This window comes from Phyllostomus hastatus, unplaced genomic scaffold, assembly GCF_019186645.2.
Source record: "Phyllostomus hastatus isolate PE091 unplaced genomic scaffold, TTU_PhHast_1.1 phas_contig_495, whole genome shotgun sequence".
NCBI lineage: Eukaryota > Metazoa > Chordata > Mammalia > Chiroptera > Phyllostomidae > Phyllostomus > Phyllostomus hastatus.
In genome coordinates this window covers 177519-201414 of record NW_025333895.1, presented here as the reverse complement: position 1 = coordinate 201414, position 23896 = coordinate 177519, and the positions used below count along the sequence as shown (strand labels likewise).

Genomic DNA, 23896 nt, shown 5'->3' with positions numbered 1-23896 from the left:
GTGATGCCGTGTGACAACTAAGTAACATGGTGCCGCAACAGTATTAGGCTTAAACGGAGTCTTGAATAAGACCTGATATAAGTTTCTTCAGAAAGCTGCCATGATGAATTTAATTGGATGTGGCATTTTTTTATTTGATCAGCAAATTTATACTGTGTGTGTGTATTAATTGTCTGTGATAGATTCTGGGTCCACAACCAATGAACAAATCAGAAATAACTATGGATTATGTAGACAAGCAGGGGATGCAGAGTTAGACAGATCATGACATGCAAAATTGTGAAGGTCAATGAGATTCTGATGTCACATTTGCTTTGTCTCCAGAGGACAAACTCTGGAGTTGAAATGTTTGGGTCCAAATTGCAGCTGCTTCTTTTCTTATTGCTGTGACCATGAGACTGTCAGCATCGGCTCCCCTGTCTGAACTGGAAATGGTGTTGTCTATGAATGAGGCAGCACCTACCTATTCATAGATTTAAGACTGTTGAGTCAGCTACTGCATGTAAACTCTTAAAACAGTGCACAAGGACAATTTTTAACAAACATTAACTTAGTACTATTATTCAGAGAATGGGACCACGTTGAGAAAGTGGCTGTATATTCTATCCTATACTTGTTCTGCATTCATTCAGCAAAATATACATCAAATGTAAGAAAATAAGGATGAAGATATTTCCTGAATCAAAAGGACATTTCTATTATGCTATGTCACAACAGTCATTTTTTTTCAAACTGAGAAGCTTCACCTTTTCCCTTCAACTTTCTCTACCAGTCCTCTCCAGTTAGTATGCCAGCATGAGGCCTGAGAACCAGAGCAGCGTGTCTGAGTTCCTCCTCCTGGGGCTGCCCATCCTGCCAGAGCACCAGGGTGTGTTCTTCGCCCTGTTCCTGGGCATGTACCTGACCACGGTGCTGGGCAACCTGCTCATCATCCTGCTCATCAGGCTGGACCCCCACCTGCACACGCCCATGTACTTCTTCCTCAGCCACTTGGCCTTCACTGATGTCTCTTTCTCATCTGTCACTGTCCCTAAGATGCTCATGAACATGCTAATCCAGCACCTCTCTATTCCCTATGAAGGCTGCATTTCACAGGTGTATTTTTTCATATTTTTTGCAGACCTGGACAGTTTCTTGATCACTTCAATGGCTTATGACAGGTATGTGGCCATCTGTCACCCTCTGCAGTACACCACCATCATGAGTCAGCACATTTGCGTCATGCTGGTGGCTGGGTCCTGGGTCATTGCGTGTGCTTGTGCTCTTTTGCATACTCTCCTCCTAGCCCGGCTGTCCTTCTGTGCTGAGCACACCATCCCCCACTTCTTCTGTGACCTTGATGCCCTGCTCAAATTGTCCTGCTCAGACACTTCCCTCAACCAACTGGTAGTCTTTACTGTGGGATTAACAGCTATTATGCTTCCATTCTTATGCATCTTGGTTTCCTATGGCCGTATTGGGGTGAACATCCTCCGGGGTCCCTCTGCCAGTAACATCTGTAAAGCCTTGTCCACATGTGGATCTCATCTCTCAGTAGTGACCCTCTATTATGGGGCGATTATTGGTTTATATTTTCTTCCTTCGCCCAACAACTCCAATGACAATAACATAATCGCTTCGTTGATGTACACAGTGGTAACTCCCATGCTGAACCCCCTTCATTTATAGCCTGAGAAATAAAGACATGAAAGGGGCCTTGAGAAAACTCTTGAATAAGAAAACATACTGTTCCAACTGATACTTGCCATGTAAATACAAATTATTAAAAATATAGCTCACTTGTCTTCCTTCTTATAGCTGTCACTCACAACCTTGGATGACATTCTTGGACCTGTTAGGGGGATGAGGAAAACAGGATGTGCTTTATGGGACTTAATTTGCTCTTTTCTCGGATAATGGGGAGTGTAAAAGACTTTGAGGATGCTGTGTCACTTTGACTGGTGTCATTAAACAGAAGTTGCCAGGACTGATCCTTCTCCCAATTTTTAAGTTGTTGTAAAATGTGTTTCGTTTTCCACATCTCCATTTTTAAAGAATTTGCTATTTTGGTGCTAATATAGCTTCCCCTTCCCCAGGTACCCAAACATCCAGGGATCCTGAACCCTTCTAGAACCTTCAGGGAGAACATATTAAATTTTACTCTCCTTACACAATTATTAACACCCTATTTTCTTGTCCTTGAGGAATACATCTCACAATTCATTTCTCCCCAACACAGTCAGATATTCAGCAACAACATAAATGTCACATCTGTTGTTTTAGGTACCAGTCAAAATCTTAACATACATTAACATCATCTACTTTAATCCTGAGAACAGCCCTAAGAGATATGTTGGGAAAACTGAGGTTCAAAGAGGTGAACACTGTAGGACTGAAGTTAGTGAAAGGAAGGCTTGAATCGTGGCTCTGTGACCTCAGAGCAATTCGGCCAAGAATTATAATCATTTGTGGAGAACACTGTGTCCTGAGGAGGAATAATTAGCTAAGCCTAGTGGCAGAGACTGTGAAGAACTTCCCAGAGGTGGTGCTGCTTTACCTGAGACTGAACAAAATCAGAATTATGCAGACACACCAAGTTCTGTCTTACCCCGATGATCCCAGACAGAGGGGCAGCATGTTTTAGATGTTAACCTGGAAGTTCCAGTTGAGGCACCAAGATTTCATGGACACCAGATACCCAAGTGAGTTGTAAGACACAAAGTAAAGATGTTTGATTTTTGTGAGGGATGGATTGGTCACTCAAAAGTAAAAAGAAACCTTTTTACTTTTAGGTGGAATGAGCAAGTATTTCTATGAATTCAAAAATGTGTAGAATTTTTTTTCCAATATTTTATCTCCAAGCATTCCTAGTTCCCACAATTCACCTCATCACTCCCAAGTCCTTAGAAAATTTCAGGAAATGAATTGAGTTTTAATAGGATTTTTAGATATTTTATTTTCAGATTTTATTTTTTGTTGGGTTAGGTATATTTCAGGGTTTTTACCCTGCCATTCCTGTTGACATCACTTTAGAATGATTAGTTTTTACACAAAAATAGAGGAGTATTGAGGAGGAGCTATAATTTGAGCTTCATCATGAATGAATTTGCTAGGTGTAAAATTTGGGAAGAACATTTCAAGTTTTCATCCTTTTTCTCTACTACCTGTATTTTAGATCTTGGATTGCAGCTTCCTCTATGTTTTCAAGCTCCCTCTGGAGAAAGATAGACAAGAGCTTCACTATGCCTAATCTATTAAATAAGGCCACTTATTCTCCTGAAATGTACATGGTGTGGCAAAAGTACAGTAGGTTTACAGTTGTGAGTACATGAAACAGTATATTTTTGTGTTCTTATTGATTAATTATTGTATTATTTTCCATACAAACAACCATAAACCTACTTTTGCCCTACCATGTAGACAGTAGCATCCGATTTCCAAGGTTATTTCTGTCAACCTAAAATTAAAACACTGAAATGAAAAGCAACAAGCATTTATTTGGGATCAAAGAATTGCAATTTGGGCAGCACAGATTCAGGCAGAAATCCAAATGGTGACCCTATTACAGGTTGAATGCAAGGGGCTTTAATAATGAAAGGAAAGGAATAATTACATGGAAGGAAGTAGAATCCTTATCAGTGCTAACAAGCTGAGTTACTCTTGGCTATACCAGATTGGTTACTGATTCTGTCTTCAGATAGAGTCCAGAACTATGAGTCCTGATGGTCAGGATGTCTGCTGTCCTGCTGGCTGTACAAACAATTGTTTGTAAGACAGTGTAGGTTTGGTACAGTCCAAAGACCTGGTCCAGCTTAAACAGTGTAAGTGTTCAAGAAGCAAGACATGCAAGGTAGTTTCTCTGAAATGGCCGCTTTCGTTCTATTTTAAAATGGCTCCATGTATATCACCTTTCATATTCCTCAGGACAAAGAACTCTGTCTCTGGCCTCTGGCCATGCAGGTGCTGGTCACCCAACCTTTGGCCACCCCAGACTCTTGCCACCCTTGCTTTTGCTCTCCCATTAGAATTTAGCACTAATAAACACTGCCTGCATGCTAATAGGCTTGCTGATCTGTTATTCTTTACTGCTTCAGCAAGAAGAACTAGGTTTCTCCTGTTAACACTATTACAGACATCCCCATTCTCCCACCTTTGTCTCCCTCCACCCAGCCCCCACTGGCCCTGGCCTTCACTACATTGTTGCCTGTGTCCATGGGCTATGCATATATATTTCTGTGTTCTTTGGCTAATCTCTTCTGGCCGCCCCTGCCCCCTATCCTCTGGGATCTGTCAGTCTGTTCCATGTATCCATGCCTCTGGTCCTGTTTGTTTACCAGTTTATTCTGTTCTTCAGGTTCCACATATGAGTGAGATCATACAGTATTGGGGACTATATCCTAAGAATCCTGAAAAACCAATCAGAAAGAATAAATGCACCCCTATGTTCATAGCAGCATTATATTAAAAATAGGCAAAATCTGAAACCAGCCCAAGTGCCCACCAGTAGATGGGGTGGATAAAAAAGATGGGGTACATTTACATAATGGAATGTGATGTGTCTGTAAAAAAAGAAGGAACTCATACTCTTTCTGACAGCATGGATGGACCTAGACAGTATTATGCTAAGTGAAAGAAGCCAGCCAGTGAGGGTATTCTTAACACTTTGAAAAGGGCAATTTTTTGTTGGGCAGTGTAGTGTGTCTTGTGCATTTCAAGCCATTCAGCAGCACTGGCCACTGAGCACTAACCACTGGTAGCAGCTCCATTCATTGGACCAAGCAAATGCTCCTACACCTTTCTAAAGTCCATTGGAAATTTAAAATACTGGCCAAGTTCACCAACACTGTTCTAAGTTATTTTGGAAGGAAGCTAAGAATTAGTTCTAGTACTTAAATACAAATTAACTGTGGTGTTTTTTAAGAAGTGCTGCTGATTAATTAGGGTGAGATTAGAATGAGGCAAATGAAGCACATGTGAAAAGTTTGCTTCAGGTGCTAAATTTGAGAGCTGCCAAAAATTCAGTAATTAGGGCAAATATAAATTAAAGATTAATTTTTAACTAAAATTAGCTCAATGTACTCTTACCAAACTAACAAAATTTAAATAAAGACAGAAAGTACCCTGCACTTGAACAACTCAGCCTGCCCCAACCCATTCCAATCTTAACCCTGTCCAATTCTTTATCAGTCTTCCTCCAGATGTCTTGTATGATGGGTGTTTTCTTTTTATCTTTAGTTATGCTGTGTCTAGTTGCATTTCTTTTGTTAAATTTATCTTTATTTCAGTTTGCTTAGCTTGATTCTGTAAGTTGATGCTTTTAACCACATTTTAGAAATGTTGAGTTTTTATTTCTTTACATGAATTGTCTACCCCACTCAGTATAACCCTTTTTCTTTTTAATGTAATGAACATACTTAGGATAACTGTCTCCACATCTTTTTTTGGTCAGTTTCAGTATCTGTGGTTTCTTGCAACCTGTTTCTTGTGACTATTCCTTTCTTGACATGGTGCACTTTTGTTTACTTTATGTGTTTAAAAATTTTTCAGGGTTTGTTTGAAATTTTGGATGATGCATTTTTTTTATAAATAAGCAGTCATGAAAGAGATAGGATTTCTTTTTTTTTTAAGATTTTATTCATTTTTAGAGAGGGAAGGGAGGGAGATAGAGAGAGAGAGAAACATCAATGTTTGGTTGCTGGGGGTTATGGCCTACAACCCAGGCATGTACCCTGGCTGGGAATTGAACCTACAACACTTTGGTTTGCAGCCCGCACTCAATCCATTGAGCTACACCAGCTATGGGCTGGATGATGCATTTAGTAGTACTTTTATATTTTGGTTTTAGTCTGTTCACTTTTGTTCTGGTAATCAGTTAAATTATTGGCAGATCCTTTTTAATCTTTTCAGATTTTGTTTTATTCTTTGTTCAGGTAGATCTATTTCAGGTTGTCCTTTAGTTTCTTGGGATTTGCCCTTACCCTAGGGTACACTTATAGTCCTAGGGAATAGATTTCCTGGGGTCTGAGCTGAATATTGCAAAGTGCTCCCTGTGCTCTCTCTACTTGAACTCTAACAATAGACACACCCATCACCATGTGACCTCTGACATCTCCATTGAGCAACTACTCCTGCAGCAACCTCTCTGATAAACCTGTGATAGGTCGCCCAGAGCATGCCCATCTCAGCCCTTTTGCCAAGGATTCATGTTTAAACCCCATGTGCACTTCTGACTTTTGGACAGCTTTTTTCTTCTCAGGAACCTTGCCACACAAATTCCAGTTGCTTGAGTACCCCAAATTCTAATCTCTACCTTTTCACTCCAGAAATCTGCACTCGGATCTAAAGCTGTCATCTGTAAAGTATACTCCTGGGCAACAATACAGACAAATTTAGAGCACATTTCATGCATTTTTCTTCTTTTAAGAATCACAGTTCTGCTTTGCCTGTTGTTGAATGCCTATAAACAGTTCCTTCATATATTTTATTAATTTTTTGCTACAAAAAAGCAAGTTTGTTCCCATGTATTATGTCATAAATAAAGGAAAAAGTAGGTCATTGACTTTCACTCATTTTTAAAATATATGCATTTAAGTCTGTAAACTTTTATTTAAGCAGCACATTAGTTAAGCCCCAAAAGTCCAATATGTCATATCATTTGTTAACAGGCTATAATTTCAATTGTAATTTCTTTTTGGCAAATTTATTATATAGAGGTTTATTACTTATTTGGAGATTACTCCTTATTGGGTATGTCATTTGCAAATGTCTTCTCATTTGGTTGATGGTTTCTTTCACTGACTAGCCATTCTTAGTTCCACACCCTGAGAGGCTGAACTCCCTTATCAGATTAGGCTGATAATCACATCATCACTTTGAAAGCTGCTTTAAAATCTCTAGTTCTCTCCCATGTTTCACTCCCAGTTGGTCATCCCAGGGCACAGAGGGGTCCCCCCAAGTTTGAGTTTATCACCTGGTGCCTTTACCAGTCCTTTCTGGCCCATTTTCCTGGCCTTTATAGAAAAACACCTTACTTCATTCTGTAACCATGCCCACTCAATTTAAGAAAAGAAAAAGTGATATACCATCACTCTATAAACAAAACTGAAAACAAAGATTTGGGCAATTGATAAGAAACTAGAAACAAAAACAAAAATCAAGTTTTAATTAATGTCACTCATAAAAATAAATTCCAAATGTATTAAAAAATTAAACACAAAAATAAAATCATGAAACTGCCAGCAGGAGTATTTTTGTAACCTATGTAAAGTTTATGAACTATAAGAAAATAAAACTCTGGCCCCATAAACGTTTAAGATGTTTATAGGAAAAAGGATATCTTATGAAAAATTTTAAAATACATTTAGAAAAGAATAGTTGTGCAGGTATGTTTTTAATATACCTTTTGCATAATTCTAAAATGAACAAGAAAATGAAACAGAAGAAAACTAAGTCCAAGCTGAAACAGAGACAGAAGAATGGGTGCCGCATGAAGACTTGTTACAAAGCAGCTATTCAGGCAGGAAAGGATGCTCACGTTGAAGTCTGCAGGATGGAGTAGGTCTTCTATCTAATGACTAGGACAACTCTGCTCATCCAGGGTAACGTGGTCCTCTACTGAGCATATTCCCCAGAGCCCCTTTCATATCTCGATTCCTCAGACTGTAGATAAAGGGATTTAGCATGGGAGTGACCAGGGTGTACAGCACAGCCACAATGGCATCCTTGTTGTGGGAGCTGTTGGATGAAGGAAAAAAGTACAGCCCAATAATTGTCCCATAGTACAGAGACACCACAGATAGGTGAGAGCCACATGTAGACAAGGCTTTGCAGATACCTTTTGGTGGAGGGGACTTTCAGGATTGTGGCCCCCAATGCGGCCATATGAAACCAGGATGCATATGAATGGCAGGGTAATCACCACCACCCCCACAGTGAGGATAAACAGCTCATTAACTGTGGTATCTGAGCTGGACAGCTTCAGTAAGGTGGAGAGATCACAGAAAAAGTGCTGGACAATGTTGTCCCCACAGAAAGAGAGGCGGGCCAGGAGAAGGGTATGCAAAAGGGCAGAAACGCAGGATTGGACCCAGGATACAGTTACTAGCAAAATACACAGGCTCTGACTCATGATGGTGGTATAGTGGAGGGGATGACAGATGGCCACGTACCTGTCATAGGCCATTGAGGTGAGAAGGAGGCTGTCAAGATCACCCCAAAATAAAAAGAAATACACCTGGGAAATGCATCCAGCATATGAGATGGATTGATCCTGAGTATGCATATTTATGAGCATCTTTGGAGCTGTGACAGATGAGAAAGAGACGTCAGTGAAGGCCAAGTGGCTGAGGAAGAAGTACATGGGCGTGTGCAGGCGGGGGGTCCAGCCTGATGAGCAGGATGATGAGCAGGTTGCCCAGCACTGTTGTCAGGTACATGCCCAGGAACAGAGCAAAGAATATGCCCTGCTTCCCTGGCCAGATGGGGGAGCCCCCAGGAGGAGGAACTCGGACACACAGCTCTGGTTCTCCCTCTTCATGGTCTTCTTCTGTTTTGCTGTAGATGAAAAAGGAGATGGAAATGTGAAATCATTGTAACTACCATACAACAGAAACAGGACAGTTAGTCAGTACATGATTTTAACCTGAATAGCTCGTGCCTTTCGCCCACTAGTGGGTTAGTGATGGTCTAACATCAGGATATTTTATATCTACCTTAAACCCAGCATAGTTGCTTTTTGAAAAATCATGAAACATCGGGATGATGATTGTAGCAGATCAAGTTCAAGTCTGAAGAGTCCAAGAGTTTACGACAGAAATCTGAGAGTAGGAAATTAGGGTGCGAGGCTGGGTCTATAACCAGTTATTAGAAACGCTACTAGAGACTCTCCCAGTGGTCTGTTGTCCTTCTTAAATTTCTTCACGCCTCTCACACGTACTTTGGCTTATTTCTAATATTTTTCTATTTCCAACAATATTTAATTAATAACATTGCTTTATTTCCATGGATTAGGTCAAGATAAGAACCCAGTGGAATGCTCTGGACCTCACAGAAGTCAGGACTTGGAAACTTGGTGGAAACATCGTATATAACTGCTCAAGACAAGGGGATTGAGGATAAGAATCTGTGTCAATAATGTAGATTTAGAGACATAATTTGTTATAGAGCCATCAGTCCTTCCTTTAAGAAAATTCCTTCCCACTCCTCAACATGTTCAGTCTGGCAACACTCTTTCTTAAGTAATTGTCATGGAACATGGAGAAAAGTCTGTTTCTCTTCTACATTCCCACCTTTTCCCCCCAGTTCTTACCAGATCACTCTCATTCACGTTCTCAGAACACCAGAAAATACTTTGTTTTTTCCAGTCATATCTTGGATCTGCTGAAGAATAAACTTTGTAAGTGTTCAGCCTAATTTATCAAATAACACTTCCTTTTTCACAGTTCCTAATCTAGGTTTTATTCCAGTGACTCATAATGGATATTTTTCTTGTCATATTCTAACACTTCTTACACTTTGCCAATGATATTACTTCTCTTTCTTTTCAGGTCAGATAATCTTAGATTTGCCCATGTGAATATAAAAAATAATAGGGAAAGAGAACAGAATGGTCTGTTTATTAAAAAATAGAATCCACCTTCTATATAAACATCTATTCAATCTAAAGGTTCTTCTGTTTGCCCTGGCTGGTGTGGCTCAGTGGATTGAGTGCCGGCCTGCAATCAGAAAGATTGCCAGTTTGATTCCCAGTCAGATCACATGCCTGGGTTGCAGGTCAGGTCTCGGTTGGAGGTGTGAGAGAGATAGTCAATTTCTTTCGCACATTGATGTTTCTCTCCCTCTCTTCTCTCTCCCTCCCCCTCTGTCTAAAAATAAATAATAAAATCCTTAAAGGTTCTTCTTTTTGACAGCTGAGAGTGTCACTGTGTGGAGCTTTTTGCTCTTATCTGGTGTGAGGTGTATGAAGCTAATCTAGAGATCAATAACTTACATTGGGCATACACAAACACACAAACACATACAGTCACATTACTGAATGTGAATTCCACTCCTGACCTTTCATTGCCTGTTAGGTGATGAGCATTTATGCCTTCAGCTACAAAGCTTGGGAAGGTTAGGTTCTCCCTTTAGAAGACACACAATATAATGAAGCAGGTGAAGTCTCTAAGGGTCTCAGAGATGCATCACAAGAAGGAAAATTATCAGTTGAAAACCAAATTACATAGATATATAGACACACTTGTTTACAACTCTGAGCAGTGGATGTGAGTTCTAACTTGACAAATCATAGAGAAAAAGTCCAGGTGGGGGTGAGGGACCAACTCCACACCCCCACCTCCAAATTAGAGACAAACGAAATAATTGCTTCTTGGCCTTTGGTTCCCTTGAGGGAAGAACTGTTTGTTGATAGTGGGCAATAGGAGAGTTCATCCTGGGAGGGTTAATGATAATTGCCTCAAAGCAGCAACTAGGAACTTGGTGATTCCAAAAAGCCTTTTCCTTCTCAGTTGACATTAGGGAAAATATAATTCCAAGTTTGTAAGAAACCAAATTGGAAGTTGAGTGTGTTAATGAAAATCTCTTGTTTCTGAACCATATGCTATTTCAAGAATAGCAAAAACATGCTAATACTTACACTCACCGAACAAAAGAATGAGGACCATTATATCCCCTCATCACAATGGGAGCCTAGGAAGTGGACTGTGGTTTCTGTAAATCCTGGTCTGCTCAAAAGCTATGGTGTCAGCATTCTCTGGTGCAGTTTTCTCACGATGCCTTAGAATTACCATTCAAGAGCTGTTTTCCACTGAACCTCTTGCAAAATTGATTCCAAATGTATTTCATCTCCAACTCCATTTCTTGAAAGCCACCTAGAAGATAAATATCATGTGCTTGTTATTTGAGGTGAAGATGTGTGAATATTCATGTTATTAATTTGTTCTGCTTTGTGTTAAAATCAGGCAATTATAATGATACCATTAACATGCATATTTTCCTATGAAAGATTTTTTTCCTGAAAGTTTGGGCCAAAAACATGGGTGCACATTATACACAGGAGCACATTATATGCAGCAAAATATGGCAATAGAATAGAAAAATTACATCAGAAGCTGTTCTTTGTTGACAGTCGTGTGTACTTTTTAAGAAGTTTTATTTCTTCTAACAGGGAAACGGTATGGCATTATGTTTTACAATAGAAAAATCTTCATTGTCTTGGACTGTGCAGTCCCTCTCAAGTTCTGTATCCTAAAAAGTTTTGCACATATCCAGTTGGGGGCATAAGTATGAGGGTTCATGGCAACGTTGTTCACAGTACCATAACAATGTAAAAAAAGTTCCTTAACAAGTCAAATGAGGTATATTTTATAAGGACTGTTGTAGAGTGACTAAATGCCACATTAGTGAATTACAGAAATTAAATAAAGTAAGACTCCCAATAATGTGAACAAATACAGAAACAAAGATTTTCTATGTATATGTATTGTTACGGAGTGATGTTGTATTCATCCAAAATTTATATATTGAAGCCCTAACCCCTAGTGTGGCTGTATATGGAGATGGGGCTTCTAAGAACATAACTAAGGTTAAATGAGAACATAAAGATGGGACCCTATCCAACAGGATCACTGTTCTTATAAGAAAAGACACCAAAGATCTCAGACTCTCTTTCCACATGCACACACCGAGAAAAGGCCAGGTGAAAGTGTAGTGAGAAGGTGGTTTCATTAATTTTGTCTGTTAACTTTCTGTTTTCAGTTTTACTTATTTCTGCTCCAGTTTTTGTATTTCCTTTCATCTCTTGCTTTAAGTTTATATTGTCTTTCTCTAGTTGTCTAAGGTGGAAGCTTTTAGAGCTTCTTATTTTCTAATATGTACATTTTAATGCTATAAATTTCCCTGAAAGCACTGCTTTTGCCTCATGCCACCATTTTCCACAAGTTGTGTTTTCATTTTAATTTAGTTTAAAATATTTAAAATATGTCTTGTGACTTCTTGATTGACCCGTGTGGTATTTAGATGAGTGTTGGTTAATCTTCAAATATTTTGAGATTTTCCAACTATGATTCTGCTGTTGACCTCTAGTTTAAATTCTTTGTGATCTGAGAGCATACTTTGTATGATTTCTATTATTTTAAATTTATTAAGTTGTGTTTTATAGCTTAACATTTGGGATTTGTTTGAGAATATTCTATGTGAGCTTGATAAAAGTCTGTATTCTGCTGTTGCTACATGAAGTGTTTTAAAAATGTCAGTCAGATCCAGTTGATTGATCATGCTGTTCAGTTCGACTATCCCCTTACTGATTTTTGGCCTGCTGGACCTGTCACTTCCTAATAGAGGGGTGTTAAAATCTCCAGCTACGTGTAATAGTGTATTTGTCTATTTTTCCTTGCCATTCTGTTAGTTTTTGACACTTTTGCTAGGTGCCTGTGCATTAATGATTGTTATTTCTTCTTGGTAAATTGACCTCTCTACCATTATGTAATTTTAGCACTCCTTATCCCTGATAATTTTTCTGTTCTGAAATTAGCTTTTACATTAAAATAGCTACTCCAATTTTCTCTTGATTAGTGTTTTCATGGTATATTTTTCTTAATCCCTTTTATTGTATTGTGGTAAAATATGCATAACAAGAAATTTATCATTTGAATTATTTTTAAGTGTACAGTTTGGTGATTTTAAGTACTCACATTATTGTGCAGCTGTCACCATTCTCCATCTCTACCACTTTTTCTTCATTCCATACTGAAACTTTGTACCCAGTAAATAGTAACTACCCATTCCCCAATCCCTCAGCTCCTGGTAACCATTCTAATTTCTATCTCAATGCATTTGACTTTTCTAGATATTTCATATAAGTGGCAACATAAAATATTTTCCCTTTTAGTTTGGGCTTTTTTCACTTAGCATATCTTCAAGGTTTATCCATGTTTTGGCATGTATCACAAGTTATAAGGCTAAATGACATAGTTCATTTTATATATACACATATCAACATTTTGTTTATTCATTCATCTGGCAATGGACACATGGGTTACTTTCACCTTTAATAATATTTTCCATGATGGCTGTACCATTTTGTATTCCTGCCAGTGTGCAAGAATTCTAACTTCTTCATTGCCATGTGTTGTTTCCTATTTTTTAAAAATAATAATAATCTTAATGGGTGTCAAGTGGCATCTCATTGTAGTGTTGATTTGTATTTCCCTAATGATTAGTGATGTTGAAATTTTGCCAGGTGCCTTTTCTGCATCTATCAAGATGATCATGTGGTTTTATCTTTCATTTTGTCAATGCAGTGTATTACACTGGTTGATTTGCAGGTGTTGAACCATCCTTGTATCCCTGGAATAAATCTCAGCTGATCATGGTATATAATCCTTTTAAGGTGTTGTTGAATTTGGTTTGCTGATAATTTGTTGAGGGTGCATATGTTTATGGAATATATTGTAGTGATGATTTCATAGGTGTATACTTAATCTCTAAATTTATCACGTTATATGCATTAAATATGTATAGCTTTCTGTAGCTGATCATACCTCAATAAAGTGTTTTTTTTGTGTGTTTTTTTAAAGATTTTATTTATTCACTTTTAGAGAGGTAGGGGAAGGGAGGGAGAAAGAGAGGTAAGAAAACATCAGTGTGTGGTTGCCTCTTGCACGCTTCCTACTAGTGGACCTGGCCCTGCAACTCAGGCATGTGCCCTGACTGGGATTCAAACCTGGTGACCCTTTGGTTTGCAGGCTGGCTCTCAATCCACTGAGCCACACCAGCTAGGGCTCAAGTGGGTTTTTAAATGTAAAAATTACAATAAAGCCCAATAAACCAGTGATAAAAAGAAAACCTTGAGAGTAGACTCAGGAAATGGTATACATTTTAAAGAAAGAGAAGAATAACAGCATATTTCTCATTGTATTCAAGGGAGAAGCCAATGAAGCAACATCTCTCAGAGTACTAAGACATAAAGGAAGGTGAAATAAAATAAATTAAAAAAAGAAAGGTTTAAAAAAAGACTTTCAGATGTAAAAGAGCTGAAAATATTCATCACCAAAAAACATGTAAAGAAAGGCTGCCAGGCAGAAGAAAATGATTTTAATTGAAATCTGAGTGAAGAATATCAGAAATAGTAAACATGTGGATACAAATAAAACATGCTGTTAATTTTAAGTCACATTAAAATATAATTAACTGTTTAAATCTAAAAGAATAAATCTGTAGTGGAGTTTATAAAAGTGTAATAAAAACTTGGTGTCACAATGCTCATATCTGATAAAGTAGACTTTAAAACCAAGGCTATAGTAAGAAACCAAAAAGGACACTAGATAATGATAAAGGACACAATCCAGCAAGAGAATATAATGTTAGTAAAATTCATGCACTCAATATAGGAGGACCTAAATATGTAAAGCAATTCATTAGACTGTTGTCTGATTTCTCGACAGAAACATTTCAGGCCCAAGAGACTTGGCATGAAATATTCAAGATGATGAAAAGTAGGACCTACAATTGAGACTATTTTACCCAGCAAGCTTATCATTTCAAACTGAAGGAGAAATAAAGAGATTCTCTGACAAGAAAATGCTAATGGAATGTTACCCCCAAACCAGAGTTGCAACAAATGCTAAAGAGCTTGCTTTAAGAAAAAGAAGAAAAGAAAAATAAACAGAAAAGTAGTTAAAAATAAAAGGACAATAAATCATATCTATCAATGATCACTTTAAGTATAAATGGCTTAAATGTTCTAATCAAAACACACAGAGTAGCTGAAAGGATAAGAAAACAAGACATATATGTATGTGTATATATATATATATATATATGCTGTCTCCAAGAGACCCACCTCAAAATGAAAGATACACACAGACTAAAAGTAAGGGGTGGTAAATGATATGAAGAGCTTCCTGGTGCCTCTTGCCTAGTTAGGGTATTTGCCTTCCTCCTGCTTGGAACCCTTTATTCAAAAGCAGGTGGTCACAAACTTGTTTCCTTGCTTCATTAAGACTGTTAAACCTAATCAAAATTACTGAAAGTGCCTACCTAGCCTTCCACTGTGTTCTTAAATATCAGTTCAGAGCCAGAGATCAAGAACAATTCTTTATTCTACCACCTGGTTCCCATTGATTACCAAGACCAGGTCTAGTCTATTTTTAGAGATATTCTCTTACCTATCCCCTGTGCAGCTGTCTCTGTTCAAACATACATCACCTGTTGCCTGGATATACTGATTGAGCTCCCTGGCCCTAGGCTCTCCAATCCATTGCCAAACCATCGTATACATTGGTAACACAGACATAGCCTGCCCCGTGTTTAATCTCTACCTCATCCCATCCCCAGGCAACAGCGCTCCATTCCGTGCAAGGCAGCATCTAAGCTCCCCAACAGGGTACTGTAGCCCCTACATAACATAGTCCTTGTCTGCCTGCCTAGGCTCATCTCTTGATGCTCCACCGACTCATACACACATATAATTTTTATTTTTATTTTTATTGTTTAATTTTTTTATTGCTCAAGTACACTTGTGCCCCTTTCCCCCATTACTCTCCCCTGTTCCCCCCCACACACATTGAATCCCCACTCTGTTGTCTTTGTCCACAGGTCCTTTGTACATGTTCAAGTACATGTCACATGAAGTGACTTGAATCACTTCACACATATATTTCCGTGGTATTTCAGTGCCCCAGTTCCCTCTGTTCTCTCTGCCTAGACTGCCATTTCTGCCACTTTCTGTTATAATCCTGAGCATCCTTTAACACTTACCTGAAGAACTACTTCCCCTGTAAAGCTTTTGCTGATATACAGGCAGCATTGACCATATCTTCCTTTGCGCTATTACCATTGATTGTAAGTATGTCATTGTCTCTAAGCCTCAGTTTCCTCAACTGAGACATGCAGATAACAACAGTATATGCTTCGTAGGATTATTATGAGGATTAAAAGTGATGATACAGATAAAGCTTTTAATATAGTGCTTGACCCGTAGTAAATATGCATAATAAGCAGTTATTATTAGTAGTATTATATGAAAGCACTTTTTAATACTCATACATATTTTTGAGTTCACCTGTCTCTAGGATGTTCCCTTTGTTAGCATGGAGGTCATGTCTTTATCCAGCTCTGTATGACCAAGGCTAGGCCTACTGACATAGAGTAGTTAACTTCCTAAATGGCTATTGAATTACAGAATCAATAAGAAATGGAAAATCTCATTATTTTTCTGGTATTCACTCCAACATTTTATCTTTAATGACAAGTACATTAAGTTTTATGTATACTTGAGGTTCCTCCTGATTTCATTTACAGCTGCTCCCCCCTCCCCAAAAAAGAATCTAATTTCCCTTGAAAGCCAAATGATTCTAATTTAGTAAGTCTCCACTTTACATATGTGACAAAATAGAACCATTTTTACTCTTAAAACTTATATGTCTGAGTTAAAATTTTATGTGTATAGTAATATATCATCCAAAGCTCCAATGTGAATGCTGGAGTGCCTAGTTCTGTGATACTGTGGTTCTTCTCCCCTGAGAAAAGTCTGTCTATGGTTGTTACATGTTGAAAGGTTAATGTTACCTTTAATTTTTGTGAAGGACACAAACTGGTCAGTTGAAGTGTCAGTGCTTACTAACTTCCACAAGTATTTGAAAACTTGTGACCACATCACACACAATTTTGAAAACTGTAGCACACCTTGTTCTAAACCCAGTGAAGTGTGTTCACCAGAGAAGGTCATGAGCTAGCCTTGGCATGGCTGAGGGGAGATGCCCCAGATAAACTGCGTACTTCCAAAGCCATTTCCAGAAGATCTACATATGTATTGAATCAGTACTGCAACTGCCAGTTTGCATTGGGCTGCTGTCTACAACCAGGGAAGGCCGATCTAGCATGACAGGTGGTGATAAAACACTTCCCAACAGGTGAGTGGGCTTGGCATTTCTTGAGAAAACTCCACTCAGAGCAATGCCACCAGTCCATGGCTAAAAATATGAATGACAGTGGTACCCCTTTGAAGGATGGGTCTGACAGGGCCCGACAGAAGATCAGAGATCCAAACAACAGAACTGGAGAGCTAGCAGAGAAACCCAGCCAAGTATTCATGGGTGTGTCCAGGCCAACCAAAGCCTGCTTCCTCTAGACTAGCAAGACAGTCTCCAGCCTCGTTCAAGTTTTGTTTTGGCTCTGGAAGTGGTTGAGACTGAACCTGCAGACAAAGAGACTTCATGCCTGCCGCTTAATAGAGTAGGGTAGGGGTGTTGGGCACTCTTTGTTTTTCCACGTTAAAATAAGCTGGGATGCTGAAAGGCAGACCATCATCTTCAGGTCCAGGACAACTCGGAGTGAATATTGAGAGTGGAGAATAAGATTCTCTTCTGATCTGTCTTTCCTCATCTACCTACCTAACAACTCACTCATCCATCATTCTTAAAGTCATTGGTTCTAGTTCAAGCCAGAGAAGATGCGTTGCTGTGTCCTAGGACAGCTGATGGACTTTGAATTGTGGTGGTAATTTACACGCCTTGCTCCCCATGCCATGGCCATGCTCACCATATCTCAGGCATTATCTATGCAAGTTCTCCAAAATTCACCTCATGCGTAGGTAGGGAAAGCTAATATTCATTGCTGTAGGTCATTTGTAATGCTAAGCCAAATTTGGCATTTCATTTATTTCAAATAAAAAATATATTAGATGTCTTAGTAGTTTCTCAATTTACCCAGAAGAAGAAATTGATAGTCAGGGGAGTTAAGTAAATTGCCTGAGGCCACACACACTCTGATAGGTACAGTTCACAGTTGGGATCTGTCTTTCCCAAATACTTCTCCCTTATAGCTACATGGTGCTGGATCTCACAAGTACTTGTGATCCTGTTTATTCTTAACTAAGTACAGCCTGAAGAGAACTGTGTGGTCCTTCACCAGATGGCAGTGAAGTTAGATTACTTGGGCGCATAATACAAACCTGGGGTCACTCAGCTGAGTGGAAGTGATTTTCTACAGAGACAGATACTGAAGAGATTGATACATGGAGCAGCTGAACTCATAATTGTGGGTATTTTCCTGGAGCTACAAAGGACACTATGCAGTTTCTTTTCCTGCCCCACCATTGTCACCAACACCAACAAAAAATACAGAAAGAGCAGTGAATGGGAGGTGAGGAAAGGAGATAATTTACAAATTCCCAATTCTGCAACCTGTCAGGTGCCAAGGGAGCCCTGTTAGCCAATATCTTCCAACAACTCACAAAAACTAATAAATTCCCAACATCAATCAACTTCCCACCTCCACCCTCTGGAAATCACCATTCTATTCTCTGCTTCTATGAATTTGACTGTTTTTGATTCCACATATAAATGAGATCATGCAGTATTTATCTCTTTTGAGTCTGACTTATTTCACTTAGAATAATGGACAGCATTTTAGGCATGCAGGATGAGTAGTTCCTGAGAGCCAATGTACAGCATGGCAGCTACAGTTAACAATGCAGTGTTTTTCACTTTTATTTGCTAGGAGGGTGTATCTTAAATTAAGTCTTCTCATCACCCACAGAGCAGTAAAATGAAAGGATATCTATGTGGAGGTGATAGATACATTCATTTGCTTAATTGTGATTATTTCACAATGTGTACATATCAAAGCATCAGGTTGTATACTATATATTATACAATGTTTATATGTCAATTTTACTTCAATAAACCTGTTTTTAAAATAACTAATAAATTCCAAGGAAATAAGAGAAAAAGACGTCAATTGTACTAGCTATCAGTTTCTCACTGTAATGGACAGCAGTCACGATCAATAATATCAAGTTAGATCTCATGATTTATACTAAAGAATTGCAAGGAAAAGAGAGAATACCTGTACCAGAATGTAATTTGACTTATCAATAACTTACCAAGCACTTATTCCATGCAGGGCTCAAGACTGTGGGGGCTCAAGTTTGGGGGTCTGGCATCTGGGAATAAATGTGTCTGTTATAGAGATGAGCAAATGTTGTTGAGACAAAATGGTTGCCTGTTGAGGAGTTTCTCCAGGGCCCCCTTCATGTCCCTGTTTCTTAGGCTATAAATGAAAGGGTTTAGCAGTGGAGTGACCACTGTGTACATCACAGAGCCAATTATGTTTTTTTTACTGGAGGTGCTGGATGAAGGGAAAAAATAGAGCCAAATAATTGTTCCATAATAAAGAGATACCACTGAGAGGTGGGAGCCACATGTGGACAAGGCTTTGCAAATGCTCTTGGTAGATGGAACCTTCAGGATGGTGGCCCCAATGTGGACATAAGAGATCAAGATGCATATTAGTGGGAGAGTAATGACAGCCACTCCTACTGTGAAAATGACCAGCTCATTGAGGGACGTGTCTGAGCAGGACAGCTTGAGAAGGGCACCAAGGTCACAGAAGAAATGGGGAATGGTGTTGTCAGCACAGAAGGATAGCTGGGCCAGGAGAAGGGTGTGGGACAGGGCACTGGCACAGGACAGGATCCAGGACACAGCCACTAGTGAGGTACAGAGTGCTTCTCTCATGATGGTCATGTAGTGGAGGGGGTGACAGATGGCCACATACCTGTCATATGCCATTGAAGTGAGAAGAAAGCTGTCCAGGTCTGTAAAAAATATGAAAAAAATACATCTGTGCTATGCACTCTGCATAGGGAATGGATTGATCCTGAGTTTGCATGCTCATTAACATCTTAGGGACAGTGACAGATGAGAAAGAGATGTCAGTGAGGGCCAAGTGGCTGAGGAAGAAGTACATGGGCGTGTGCAGGCGGGAGTCCAGCCTGATGAGCAGGATGATGAGCAGGTTGCCCAGCACTGTGGTCAGGTACATGCCCAGGAACAGGGTGAAGAACACACCCTGGTGCTCTGGCCGGATGGGCAGCCCCAGGAGGAGGAACTCGGACACACTGCTCTGGTTGTCCCTCCTCATGGACCTCCTCTGTCAGCTGGGGATGAAAGGACAATGAGAAAAGTATAATCAATAAATGTTTGATCCTGGGAGATGTCCTATATTAAGTGATATTGATTCAATTAAATATAAAATGCAAAGTTCTCTAGTGAAGAAACGCAGTGTCTTCAGTGGAACTCAGGCAAATGTAACTGAGGTTGTAGATGTTTCCTAGGCCCAAGGTTTGATGCTTTTGAGGAGGGTATGGAACTGTCCTAGGGATTACAGGCAGGACATCATCGAGCAGGCAGCTGTCTCTACTCTTCCTTTTCCCAAGGCTCAGCGTTAAAGGTGTGGGAGTTGCTGGCCAGTGGTGATTGTGATATCCCTGTCTTTAGGAAGTAGTAATAAGAAGTGACTTCAGAAAGAGCACAGAGAAGTGATGAGCACCTGTGTACACTCACACACGCAGGCATGCACGCACCTGCTCCTGACAAAGGACCCAGTTCTGCTCTGAATGTTATGCTGAAGTCATCTAGCCTCCTGGAGTAGGGACTAGTCTTTCAGCTTCTCAGCGGGACACCCAGGAACCGGTCTTCTGCTTCTTAAACCTCTCACTGATATCAGAGGGAAACAGCACAAGCCTGGGGTTCATGCTTCTCAATTCACCAGCTTCAGAAATGTAGATGGGAAGACTCCTCTCTATCTACCAGGGAAAGGACCCAAGGGACAAAGCAACAGGTTCTTGGTAAGAGACCTGCATTAAACACATCTTAATTGCTCAGTCTTCTTCTACTCCCTCCAGGACAGATGCCCTAGGGCAGTGGTCCCTAAACTTTGATGTTCAGCATAATCACCTGCGAGCTTATTAAAGATGCTGTACCTCCAGAAATGCTCATTCATGAGATCAGGGCTCCAGGTAATTCTGAGGCAGATGGGTAGACTTTGAGGAAACACTGTCCTTAGAAAGAACATCAGGATGTTCTTTCAAGTGTGGATGCCCTTCAAGTGTGACCCCAAAAGAAGATGTGGAAAGACCTCCTTCCTGCCCTTCCCTGCCAGATTTGTGTTCCTCCTGATTAGCTCATAACTTGGGGGTGTGAAGAGGGGGTTTTCTCCCCAGTGGATACTCCTTTTTGGTTTGCTGCTTATGAAATGAATTCTGGTTCATGATGGAACTGCAAACAACGTAAAAATGAAAACAAAGCATAAAGTACTCAACCTTCCTTTATTATTTTTGTCCTTCTAAAATGGTTTCTATTCATAAATTTTTATTTACATAAAGGATTTATTTGAACTGTATGTTAAAGCTTTCTTTTTTACAATACCTTATAATATTTGCATTTTTGTATGCAAATATAGACATAGAATACATACAGTATGAATATATCAATATACTTAAAAATGTTAATTTTTTGGGAATGCAGACCGGTGCAGCCACTGTGGAAAACAGTATGGAATTTCCTCAGAAAACTAAAAATGGAACTGCCTTTTGATCCAGCAATTCCACTGCTGGGATTATACCCTAACAGCTCTGAAACACCAATTGAAAAGAACCTATGCACCCCAGTGTTCATGGCAGCACAATTTACTGTAGCCAAGTGCTGGAAGCAACCTAAGTGCCCATCAGCAAAGGAATGGATCAAAAAACCATGGTACATTTACACAATGGAATGCTATGCAGCAGAGAGAAAGAAGGAACCTATACCCTCTGCGCCAGCATGGATGGAACTGGAGAGCATTATGCTAAGTGAAATAAGCCAGGCAGTGAGGGACAAATATTATATGATCTCTCCTTTAACTGGAACATAATCAGCAAAAGGAAAATAAAAAAATATAACCAGAGTCATTGAAATTAAGAACAATTTAACAGTAGCCAGAGGGGAGTGGGGAGGGGACAGTGGGGACAAGGGTTTTCAGGAACTACTATAAACGACACATGGAGAAAACCAAGGGGGAGGGTGGAAACAAAGGAGGGAGGGAGGTTTGGAGGGAATGGGGGAGAAGGGTGGGGGAGAAAATACGGACAACTGTACTTGAACAACAATAAAATAATTTAAATTTAAAAATGTTAATTTTAGTCATTTTTTATTGAATTAACAAAGCTTTACTGTGAAAGTCTATGAAAGATTACACTAAACCTGGAAGTCTTCTACTTTGCTCGTTGTCTGATCAAGGCTACTTCAGTATCTCCAAAGACATCCTTTTTAATGGACTCCATTGTCTCAGTTTTTCTGTGCCTGTGTCTTGTTCCTTTGCAGAGAAAAGAACCTAACTTTGAAAATGCCCATGGAAATACGTGGAGAACACAAGTCCAAGTGGAACCCTGTGGAAAGACAGGCCACAAAGCAGATTGTTTTCATTTACTTGTAGCCTAAGTTTAAGTCTGTGGAATGAAATGAATAAGGCAAAGTTGCTATTTAATATTTGACACATATCAAATATCAGACTCTTTCAAATGTTTTGATTTCCAAGTTCACACCTCAGACTAGAGTTTGGGCATCACCACAGCCTTAAATGTCACTCTACTTGCTTATTATGTCCTAGTAAGTCTTACATTTACGTGTAAAGTTGGGTAACCATATTGCATTTTTCATAGGGCAGACACAAAAAGGAGATGAAAAGACTAGGGTACAAATCTGAGCCCCATAACAGCAATATGGGATTCAAAACAGATGCTGTTTTGTGGGCTGTGTCAAGAAGCATGGCAAGTCAAGTGAGGACTTCTAGACACGAATGACATCATCTAGCAGAATTGCTCAGTGCCTTGTCAAGAACTCCAGTGTCCCTTTGTGGGTATACAGGTACTCTGAAATCAAGTAATGCTCTAAAGCAAATGTACATTTTATTGTGCATCATGTGTGAAATAATTGTTAGTTAAAATATTAAAGTATGTTTTTGAGTGACATTAGGCACATTACAAGTCATACTGAAATCCCACAAAGCTTCATGAAAACAGAAAAGCCACCAATGGATATAAGATGTGATTTCTTTTTCAAAACTTCGGCCTCTTTTGCATTGAACATATAGTCTGGTGTGATGATACAAAGCATGATATATAGTATTTCATATATCTATATTACATATGAAAGACAAAAGAAAACCTGGTAGTTCAGGAAAGAACTTTTTAAAAAAATACTTTTATTTATTTTTAGAGATAGGGGAAAGGAGGGAGAAAGAAAGGGAGAGAAACATCAATGTGTGATTGCCTCTCATGGCACCCCTACTTGGTGACCTGGTGGGCAACCCAGGCATGTGCCCTCACTGGGAATCGAACCGGCAACCCTTTGGTTCGCAGTCCTGTGCTCAGTCTACTGAGCCACACCAACCAGGAGAACTTCTGATATTAGAGATCAGCAAAAGAAATTTACTGCAACCAGAATCAATCTGAAAATATCAACATGAACCACAGATTTACTACTAAAGCAATTAAGCATTCCCTTGATTCACTCCACCCACTGCTGGATTTCATGTAAGATGTTATGAATGTACATCTTAGAACCTCCACAATTTAACTCTTTCTACCAGGGCCCTTCAAGTTGCAGTTCACAGAGCCACAGCATCAGCATCATGTGGGGGCATCATATGTGCATATTTGGGGGCCCCACCCCAGAACTACTGAAGGATCAGGATTTGTGGCGGTAGGTTCAGGGAACCTCTGTTTTAACAAGCTCTCCAGGAATTGTTGTGCACATGACAGCCTAAGAAGCTGTGCTTTCATTCTTCATTTGGCAAGGTAGAATGCCCATGAAAGGTACAGTCAGGGCCAGAACTGGTGTGGCATTTGTCGGAAAGTAGTGACATGTTCCCAGACTGTGCACTATAATGTGGTTGTACACCGTGGGGCAAAAGTAGGTTTACAGTTGTGAGTACACAAAACACAGAATTTATTCTTGTGCTGCTATTTATTAATTGTATCATTATTGTATTGTTTTCCACACTAACAACTATAAACATACTATTGCTCCATCCTTTGCACTTACAAAGGATGACAGCATGAAACGTGCTTTCACTAATGATGGTGTGGGGGCCTGAG

General features: G+C 39.5%; 1 protein-coding gene across 1 annotated transcript in view; it reads left to right on the top strand.

The window, feature by feature from the left end:
- Positions 1 to 795: 795 nt before the first annotated feature.
- The window catches only part of LOC123823404 (olfactory receptor 1J1-like), a 38535-nt gene continuing 15434 nt past the window's right edge, over positions 796 to 23896 (top strand). The window contains 1 exon segment of the mRNA XM_045846097.1: positions 796 to 1292. Within this exon segment, the coding sequence (XP_045702053.1) occupies positions 796 to 1292 (497 nt within the window).